The 11,263-nt window shown below is 34.9% G+C and overlaps 1 protein-coding gene across 1 annotated transcript; it reads left to right on the top strand.

The window, feature by feature from the left end:
- Positions 1-2,306: 2,306 nt before the first annotated feature.
- On the top strand, positions 2,307-8,780 carry LOC104232731 (triacylglycerol lipase 2-like). Its single transcript, XM_009785994.2, has 9 exons — positions 2,307-2,644; positions 3,053-3,163; positions 6,323-6,463; positions 6,582-6,692; positions 6,929-7,072; positions 7,543-7,583; positions 7,817-7,896; positions 8,004-8,099; positions 8,203-8,780. Exons 1-9 carry the CDS (start codon positions 2,432-2,434, stop codon positions 8,520-8,522), a joined length of 1,257 nt encoding a protein of 418 aa, XP_009784296.1. The 5' UTR covers positions 2,307-2,431; the 3' UTR covers positions 8,523-8,780.
- Positions 8,781-11,263: the final 2,483 nt, after the last annotated feature.

Raw genomic sequence — 11,263 nt, 5'->3', positions numbered from 1 at the left:
TTTTACGCCGGTTGTAAATGCAGTCACGTGGTCACGTGGGTCTGTAGTACCATCATATTTCGGGATGTCAGGCATTTTGAACTTTTTCGGAATTGGAAGGGGAGCAGCACTAGGCTTCCATGGTTGTTGTGAGTATTTGTCCATGTCTACTCCTTTTATTACAGGTGGAACTCCAGGGATTTGTTCAATACGCTCATTTTGTTCCTTAAGCTGTTTCTGCAAGGTTAGTACTAAATTTTGCAAATACGAATTATTTAAATTACCTGGTCCCCCTTCTTGTGGTTCACTGGGGGTTGCTCCGTTTCCAGAATTATCAAGACCAGAACGGGGGTTCTCCAATGTATTATTATTAGGAGTTGGTGTAGGTGGCGCAGCAGGCAATCGACTAACAAGTGCCTGAAGAGCTTTGCCGACCTGTGCATCAATTAGCTTTTGCAAAGCTTCAGTTGTAACTCCTTCAAAATGTTCAGATTGCTCTTGTTGATCAGCACGGGATTCAGTAACAGGAGTGCCTTCACGAGATTGACGTGGTGAATTTAGAGGAGAGGGAACCACGTTATCTTGATTTTGATGTATTTGATTCTCATGGTTTCCCAATGTGTTATTACTATTGTTGTCGGCGTTGTTGTTTGACATGGTGACGCCAATAGATAAGATATAGCTTAAAAGGAAAGATTATCAGATTCCCGGTAACGGAACCAATTTGTTTAACCAAAAATCTGAGTCTTTGGTCAAAGCTAAAAAGAAATTCGGGTTACTGATAATCAGGAGACAAAAATAAAATACTTTTGAGAACGATGGTAAAGAAGCAAATAGATGTATATTTCAATAAATTCTCAATAGTATTCCGTGTCCTTACAAATGATGATACTTCTTCCTTTTATAGATAATTCTAGGTAAAGGAATGAAGCCTCAGCTTTAATGATATAATCATGAGTAATAAATGATATTAAATAAGCCGTTATACAATCATTCCTATTAAATACCAATTTCGTAACGTATCAAGTATTTAATAATGAATTTGGACTCCTTTCTGTCACCAGATCTTTGCTTTCAATGCCTTCTATCCGTTGGCTGTAAATAATTTAAATTGGTACGAGACTCCTATCTATACGTCGTCTCGTGCCTATTTAAATTCTTCTTCCCGTGGCTGTTTCCATCCGTGGCGAATCCAGAAAATTCAATAAGGGTGTTTAAATTTTGAACATTTTTTGCCAGTGGGCTATGCAAGGGTGTTCAAAGTCTATTTTTAATCAATAACAAGTAATATTTTACCTTATACATAGTATAATTTTTCGACAAAGAGTAGTCAGTTGACCACCCTTGGGCTAACATAGCTTCGCCCCTGGCCCTAACTCTAGGGGAGGGAAGAAGTAACTTAAATAGACGTTCACTTATTAACCGCTTAACTAAAAAGTTGATGGACATATAATATATGAAAAATCCATGTATAGTATGCGTATAATCGTATATAATCAGTATATAATTTATGTATGAAAAAAGTAAACAGTGAATTCGATCGATTATTTGTGTAAAGATTTTTTTTTGTGTGTGTGTATATTTTAGGTGCTGTATAAAAAATCCATGTTTATATTTTAGATGTTGAATACCCTTAGTTTTTCGCATGTTTATATTTTAATTTTTTAAAGAGAATCTTTGTCCTCGACACTAGGGACGAAGCTAGGTGGGCGGAAGGGAATTCAGTTATATTGTATATATAAGGTTGGTTTTTTTTTGTATATATATTTTAGGTGCTGAATCCCCTTAGTTTTTTTTCGTATTTAATTTTTTATTTTTTGATTCTCCTTGGTGAAAATCATGTTTCGGCGCCCAATGTTCAACACTGCCCGACTCTGTTCACGTTGGAAACTAAATTATGGTAGTGCGATATAGAAAAGCAAATACTCCCTCCGCTCACTTTTACTTGGCACGTTTTGACTTTTCACGCCCCTTAAGAAATAGTAAATGAAATGCATAATTTACCATGATACTCATATTAATTGATTTGGATTTGAGAAAATATTTGAAATGAGTAATACATATTATGGGTATAATAGGAAAAAAAATTGTATTCTCTTAATATGCGTAAAGTGATAAGTAAAAATAAAAATCTATTTTTAATATACATGCAGAGTAGAGTGAACGGAGGGAGTACTAAACAAATCCTCTTTTGGAAAAGGTAGATAAAATCGACCAGTTAGTCAGTTGAAAAGCTCATTAGAACAAAAGAAAATCGTTTTCACACTTTCTATATCCAGATAATTCCCAGTGGGTGTCCATTCCTCTTCTGTTCACGTACCACACTTTTTATCTCACTCTGTTCTGTTCTCTCTATAAATAGATATATCTCTTGAGCTTTCTCAACTCCACCATTGCTCACTGCCCCCACCTCCCTTACCTTCTCCATTACTTAAGTACTAAAACAGAATTAATGGCGGTCGGAATCTTGTCATGTTTGCGTGTTTTAAGCCTAATATCATTAGTTATCTTAGTGCTTGATCAGCCTTGTCGAGTTTTTGGTTCAAGCAGGGAAAGACATTTCGGCTTCATCAACCATGATAGTAATGGCGTGGATACTGCACCACCCGCTGGCATGTGCGCTTCCACCGTCGCCGTTCATGGTTACAAATGCCAAGAATTTGAGGTAACTAATTTTTTTTATATATACTGTCCTAAAGAGTAGTCTTGGAACAACGATAAAGTTGTCTGTCCCTGGCCTATAGATCATTGGTTCGAGACGTCATGCCTCTTGTGGGTGCTTTCCCAACCAGTTGATCACACATATTCTGAATCCACTCACTTCAAATTTTGAATTCAATTATGACAACCAGTTAGAGTGAAAGGGAGCCTCGGAGAAACGCTAAAGTTATCTATCTCCGTGTTGCCTATAGGTCACGGGTTTGAGCCGTGGAATCGGCCACTAATGCTTGCATCAGGGTAGGCTGCCCCGGACCCTGTATGAATACGGGATGCTTTGTGTACCGAACTATCGTCCTTTTTAGTTTAGTTGACTCTACAGAGTCTTTATGTGTTTCTGTTTTGCATATCTCAGGTAAGAACTGATGATGGCTACATATTAAGTGTGCAAAGAATACCAGAAGGCCGCGTAGGAGGTGGTGGGCAAAACAGGCAGCCAGTATTGTTGCAGCACGGTGTTCTTGTGGTAATTAAGAAGCTTTACTTTTATGCTCTAGCTTTATTTTTAGTACATCACTTCCATCTTGAGGAAATTACTAACGAAAGCGATTTTCTCAGCAACAAAAAAGTTACTGTAATTATATCATTCCGAGTTTAATTTTTATACATTCGTAACGTAAAATTAAATCTTTAATAATCATGTCATTAATCTCTAAGATATGTTACATTACCTAGTAATCTCATAAATATGGTAACAAACTGTCTGTAACAGATTCAACTATATAAATAATATAAAGAAAAACAGATCCGATTTTCATGGAGTAAAACTTGGGAGATAGTGAACTTTATCACGATTCATTTCGCTTGACTGGTCAGCTCGAGTAAAAAAAAAAATTATCTATCCATTTATTTTAAGGACAAAAATACTAAAAAGTGACGATGATTTCTTAGTGACAAGCTCACTGATTAAAGAAGGGGTTCATCATGATTTCTTAAAAGAGGAGGATTTATAGTGTGAAATCTGCATTAAAAATTTGACCATATGGAAAAACAGTGCAATTGCGCGTCTTGTTGATAATGTTGCCTCGGGCATGCCAAGGTACCAATTACTTATTTCAATCAAAAAGTAAAGACAGTAAGTGGTGGACCTTATTGTGCCAATGTCTTTTATCATTTGCACCTAGTTATCCTTTGCAAGTTTAACAAAGAGATTAAATATCTGATTTCTAGAATCTAGCTTTCAATCTTGTCAATTAAAATATTCACCAGCATTCACTAGGAAGAATAATTTCCTTAGGATTCTTTATACCCAAGCTTGCTGCAGACCACTACTGAAGGGGTTTGGAGAGTATCAATTTGTAGTTAGTGATCCCACTTCTGAGCAAAAAAAAATAAAATTAAACTTACTCTTAATTGGAAGAAGAACATTACAAATTTCTGAACCTATTTCCTCTTTGGTCCGTTCCAAAAAGAATGACCCCTTTCTAAATTTGAAAATAATTTAGCTTAAACTTACAATTCTACCCTTAATGAGAAAGCTTTTATAACCACACAAATAATCTGGGCCCCTTTTTAACTTGTTTAGGACCACAAATTTCAAAAGTCTTCATTTTTTCTTAAACTCCATGTCCAGTCAAGCAGGTTTACATAAATTGGAACGGAGGGAGAGAGTAAAGTAAGAAAACCTACTTTCAGTTTTTCGTGATTTACGGAGTAACAGAAGGTCTACATAGTATATTTATCTTCACATATTCTCACAGTAAAAGTTACATTATTTCAGTTTTAAACTATTTTCTAAGTGGCTAAAAAAAGTAAAACTAGCAATGATATCCAATTCGGACCATCTTCTTCTTCTTTTTTCATCCCCTAAGAGCTACTCACTTTGCTCCCTTAATGACTCAGAACCCGCAAAGAGTAATTAATAAGTCGAGCTGGATAATCTATACCTTGATCAACTAAAATTCTTGATCGGCTTTTGCACACTTTTGGTGACGCAAAAGTGTTGATACTAAAATGAATATAGGGGATAGGTTCATTGATATCAAGAAACACAAACGAAACAGTCTGCGAAATCCCGAGAAAACAAGCGATGGGCAATATGATTTGGCGAGTTGTATCTATATCCAGCCTCTTTGAATTTGCATAACATGATTGCAGCTTCGCCACGTACTGCAAAATTTTGTCATGGATCTCATCCATCCATTAAGTGTCAAAATGCCATAGAATTGTGTTTATAGGCACAGACTCACATGTCAGGTTGGCTTAATCATTGGCTGTTTGTGATGCTAGTTGTTAGCAAAATGCATATTTTTCCCTTACTTTACAATACCAGTTTCCTGAAAATATGCAGCTTTTCACAAATGCTTATCCGCATAGTACATATACTTCGTACCCCTACGTTACGATTAGGCACTATGGCTGTATATCCGTGCAACAACCGGATACGCCATGCTTGTCCTTTTTCTTAACAAAGCTTTCTCTCTCAGTAAATACAAAGAATTTAAGTTTTATGTATCGTTAGTATTTTAAACTATCACGTCAATAAAAGAATATCTACAAGTAAGTCATTATTGAAATGTGAGATTTGCAAGGGCGGATGCAACATAGTCATATTGGGTTCATCTGAACCCAGTACTTCCGATAATGAGCATGCATTTATGCGTAAAAGTTCAGTAAAATTACAACAAATAATAGCTATGAATCCATAACTTTAGAACTATAATGGGTTTTATACTAATAACCTTAGGGGTCGTTTGGTTGGAAACAAGTTATCCCGGGATTAATTATCCAGGGATAACTTATCCGGGGATTAGTTATTTCATCCTCCCATATGGATAAATAAACACTACAATCTTGGGATAACTAATCCCAGGATTAGTTATACTGCAATTTTATCCCAACCAAACATGGGATAAACTCATCTCAAATTTAATCCCGGGATTAAGTATCTTTTATCCCTCGTATCAAACGAGCACTTAAAGGTTGAAACCCATAAGTTAAAATCGTGCCGCCTTCGAAGATATGAAAATAATCTTGAAAATAAGACAGAATTCCTGAAGTACAGGTGACCCGATGGTCAAGGGCGTAAGCAGGATTTTTCATAAGTGGTGTCGAACAGGAAGTGCCCAAATGAACGAGCCACTATAATAACATTATTAGGGTTCTAAATCAACTCGAGTTATTGTGAATTTTTTTATTTTTATTTTTGGACAATAAAAATTACTTACCACTTCTTTGACCAAAATTTTTTTTGAACCTTTACAGCTTCCACTTTTTAATATAAATTCGGATTTACTTTTTAACAAAAGGGGCTTAAGACCTCCAAAACAACACGCGTGCAATCAAGTTTCGAACCCTCGAACCTTGGTATGCTGCAAATTTGACCGCTCGACCAGCAAACCATACGGCACCTGCTGTCTTGCAATGTCACTTACTTTACATATATCTGTATATTTTATATGGAAACAGTATATATAATTAGTAAAGATTTCCGACGAAGCAGTGTCGAATGACACCGCTTCGCCTAACGTAAATCCGCCCCTGCTGATGGTATAAAAATTTCTTATAATGATAATGTATAAAACTTAAACCCCACTAGGTAACATATAAGGAATTGAAAATAGTTAGGATTATAATATTTAATCAGGGGTGTTGAAAGATAAAAATTGGTCATTTTTATTTGCAGGATGGCGCGACATGGCTGTTGAATCCACCTGAACAATCACTAGCGATGATATTGGCAGATAATGGCTTTGATGTTTGGATCTCCAATATCAGGGGAACCAGATACAGTCGTCGCCACGTTACCCTTGATCCTAACGATTCGGTAATATCACCTTCAAATCCTGAAAGAACAACACATTTTTTTGTCTGTCCTAATTACAATAGCAACTAAGTAAAGAAAGCTTAAATCTTTGTGTTGTTATCTCAATAATGGGTTGCAGGAATTCTGGAATTGGACATGGGATGATTTGGTGGCCCATGACTTACCAGCTGTCATTGACTTCATCTTCAAACAAACTGGACAAAAAACTCACTATGTAGGCCATTCAATGGTAAGTTCAGAGTCTAAACTCAGGGGGCAGTGGTAGACTGATCGAAGTCGTCGTTTTAAAATTCAGAACTCATAAAGCTGAAATCGTGGCTCTTCTCTATTTAAAATAAATAGATGTAACAGTAGCTCAATCATAACTGTTTTATGAGAAAAGATTGTGACAAAATTAAGGATTAATATAACTTCTCGTGTCTATGGAGTAATGAAATTTAATTTGGACATGTTATAAATTAACAGGGAACTTTGATAGCTTTGGCATCCTTCTCAGAAGGAAGACAAGTAGACAAGGTGAAATCAGCAGTATTGCTCAGTCCAATAGCTTATTTGAGCCATATGACAACTGCACTTGGTGATGTTGCTGCTAGAGCTTTTGTTGGTGAAGTTAGTACTGAATTAATTCTCTTCATACTTTCCGCCCTTTCACCGTTTGGCCAAGCTGCAAAAATCAACTTACTTTGAAAAGTGTTTTTTCTCAAACTTGCTTTTTTCAAATGTATTTTCTGTGAAAAGCAATTTGTGTTTGGTTAATTAATTTGAAAAGTACTTCTAAGCATTAATTTGTGTTTGACTAAGCTTTTAAAAACTGTTTCTAAATGTGTTTTTCTCAAAAGTGCTTTTCAAAAAAGTGTTTTTGGAGAGAAACTACTTTTTTCTGCTTCTGCTTCTCCTCAGAAGCACTTTTTTTTCTTCCAAAAGCTTGGTAAAACACTTTAACTTTGAAAAAAAATATTTTTTTGAAGAAAAAAAGAAGAAAAAGTGCTTCTAAGATTGAAGAAGCTTGGTCAAACAGGCTATTAGTTACCAAATTACAAAGCAACTAATCTTATTTGTGTTTTTTACCATATTCACAGATCACCAAAATATTTGGTCTCGCAGAGTTTAATCCAAAAGGGTAAATAACTTCACTCAATTTTCAACTCCCGATACAATGATTCTTTTTTTAGTTATATCGCTCGAACTCCTCAAAATTGTTATCGCATTCGTATCGGATGCTCTAAAAATACACTATATTTGAAGAATCCGGCACACACTTGACTATAGTTGAATAGTCCCAGCAACATAGTTTTTTTGGGGCAATTTATCTCAATTAATTAATGACACTTCTTTGTTTTGTGTGTGTTTTAGTGGACCTGTATCCAATTTACTCAAGTTCTTGTGTGCTCAGCCAGGGGTGGACTGCTATGACTTAATGAGTGCGCTTACTGGTACTAAACTTCTCCAAAAGTAGATTTAATTATTCAAATTTTAGTTGATAAATATTAATTTTCCCAAAACTACAACTCAATTAATATTACCTTCCATTTGAATAAAGGGAAAAACTGTTGTTTGAATGCCTCTACCGTCGAGCTTTTCTTGAACGACGAGCCTCAATCCACTTCAACCAAGAACCTGGTGCATTTGGCTCAGAGTAAGTTCTCTCAAATAATTACACAATAATCTAGCACGCAAAAATTCAAGTATACGTTTAAAGATCCATATACCTGACTCTAACTTGTTTGGAATTAATGCAGCTGTTAGAGATGGTATATTATCGAAATATGACTACGGGAGCGACTACAATCTGGCACATTATGGTGAAGCAAAACCTCCCAAATATAATTTAACCAACATTCCTCGCGATTTTCCATTATTTCTCAGTTATGGAGGCCAAGATGCACTCTCTGATGGCAAAGATGTTGAGACATTGCTCGACGCTCTAAAGCTCCATGATGTAAACAAGTTGACAGTTCAGTATATCAAGAATTATGCTCACGCTGACTTTATCATGGGAATTACTGCCAAGGATCTTGTTTATAACCAGATTGTTTCCTTTTTTAGAAACCATGGCTAATCACCCCGAGGAGGAGAATAAGAGCAAGGAAAAGGAATTCATCATGATTTTTTAAAATTTATATGTAAGAGGCTTCAACTTCAGCTTTTAAGTGTTAACAGATGATAAGAGCGAGATTTTCAATCTCATTCACCAATAAGTCGACCGCTATATACACATGAATGTTAGGGACAAACATTACCAGACTAATTAATTTCTTTGTAATGATTTGTCATATTTATACTTAAAAGGAAACAAAAAGGCCAAATTTGCCATTAAGTTATGCGAAAATAGTTAACATTTGTCTTTCTTAATAGTTTGATATCCTTGCCTTCACAAAAATGATTTAGTGTTGCGCTTATTTGCAAATGATTGATGTTGAGGCTCAAATATGCGACTGTACTCAATGATAATATATGCCACTCGTAAAAGGGGTGAGAGGAAAGGGGGTTGGTAAGTAATACAGGGTTTAGATAATGTCACGTGACAAAATCTAGTACTCCCTCTGTATCAACTTAGATGATACACTTTCCTTATTAGTGCATTCCAAAAAGAATGATATATTTCTACAATTGGAAATAATTTAACTTTAAACTCTTCATTTTACCCTTTTTACACTTAATGAGAAGCTTTTATAACAATACAAATGTCTAGGTCCCACAAACTTTTACCCTTAATTAAGCTTTTAAGACTACAAGTTTCAAAAGTTTGTTTTTTTTTCTTAAGCTTCGTGTCGAGTCAAACTACCACATCTAAATTAAAACGAAAGAAAGTAGTACTTAGACAAGGCAGGGTTCCATTTAGAGGTGCTTACCGGCTGGACTGAACATGGGAAAAATAGCCCGTCCGGTTAGTGGAGCGGGCTGATTAGTGGGATGGGGTTCCGGGCTGGTAGCTAGTGGGCTAAGATATTCCCGGCTATCTTGGGCCTGTCCAAATTCGGGCTTCGGGTTCGGATCGGGCCGGGTTAATTATATTTTTTTAGTGTATTATATTTCTTTGTTCAATGTAATTGATACTCAAGTGTTTGCGAACTTTTAAATAATAAAATAAGTATTTTAAGGCACAAAATTAAACTTTTAAACTTTCAACTTTAAAATTTTAATTTGAATTTTGAATTTTAAAATTTGAAAATTGAAATTAAGTGGCTACATAAAATTATTTAATAAGACCAATATGTAAGAATCAAATTTCAAAAACTTTTATTTCATATTTTCATTACATAATAATATTTCAAATTAATTTGCAAGTTCTATTTTAATTTTTTTTTACTTTGAACTTGCAAATTAAAAGTTACAACAATTATAAAAAATAAGAAAGAGTACATCACATGCTTTGTATCATTTTTGTAAGTTCATCCATGTCAATGTGAGGTTCTTGGTTTTCAGCATTGCTTGAATCGGAACCATAAACTACTATATCTCCAATTTCTTGGTCCTTCGGTTCATCTACCTCTTCATGTCCTTGATTTTGCCGTTCTAATTTTATCCAATCTCCGAAGCACACTAGAATTTTCAAAGCATTGCTACTCAATGAATAACGGGTATCTCCTAGCTGCTGCCTTGCTTGGCTAAATGCGCTCTCTGATGCAACTGTTAAAATTGGCACATTTATCACGTCTCGAGCCATGACCGAAAAATAGGAAATTGATTTGAGTTGGTCCTCCACCAAGCCAGCGGTAGAAATTCCTTTGTGTGGGACTCTGTTTTCTTTTGCAAGTAGAATTGGAGTTCATCAATATTCTTGCTATTGGTTTGTTGATGCTCTCCTAGTGTAGACCAAATTAAATTATCTTCAATACCATCATTATCCTCCATAGCACCAGATGCAAATGTAAAAACTGAACTTGAAGGAATATTTTCATTTGCATCTACAGCAGAAGAAACATCAACAGTGTTAGCATAATAATTATATAAAGCTTGTAAATGTTTGTGTGGATCAAAAATGCAAGTTTCAATATCAGGGGTTTCAGTTGGTCCAATATCCATACAAACATATAAAGCATTGGCGACAAGTAGTCATTTTGATAGAAGAGTTTAAAATAGCACCAATTAGATAAATAGGGGAAATAAGATAGAAATATTTCTTAAATTTATATAGCATAGATTCAACAACAGAACTATATCCTTATTTCTTCTTGAAATTATGGAGTACAAGAGAAATTTTAGCTATATGATCTAAACCATTTGCAATAGTAGGATAATAAGCTCCAGAAAACTCAACATCTTCAATGACATCCCAAGTACTAGCTGTTAACAAACGGTTAGGATCGATACAATGAGAGTTAGCAACTTTAGGTATAGGCATTCTATATTTATAACAACATCTTAAGAATAAATAAGTATAATTCCACCTAGTAACTATTTCTTAAGGCATGAGTCTTAGTTTTAGTCCATAATGTACACATTTATCCTTAAATGCATTTAATCTAGCACTTCTATTATTTTCTTGAATTACACCAACAACTCTTCTAACCAAAGTGATCTCATTTGTAAATAATTCAAGGCCACTTTTAACAATTAAATTATAAATATGACATGCACACACCTCACATGAAATATTTCAGGAATTGGTGGGTGTAGATGCAGTTTTAATAGTGAAATAACAGCATTGTTATTAGAAGCATTATCAAATGACATACACAAAACTTTTTTTTCAAGATTGTATATAGCAACTTCATGGATAGTATGACTTATAAATACATCAGTATGACTTTGATCTTCATAATATTTAAAAGCAATAATACGTTTTTGCATACAAAA

This window comes from Nicotiana sylvestris, chromosome 9 (assembly GCF_000393655.2).
Source record: "Nicotiana sylvestris chromosome 9, ASM39365v2, whole genome shotgun sequence".
Classification (NCBI taxonomy): Eukaryota; Viridiplantae; Streptophyta; class Magnoliopsida; order Solanales; family Solanaceae; genus Nicotiana; species Nicotiana sylvestris.
Note: the sequence above shows the minus strand (reverse complement) of the source record. Positions and strands in the feature narration are given on the sequence as shown.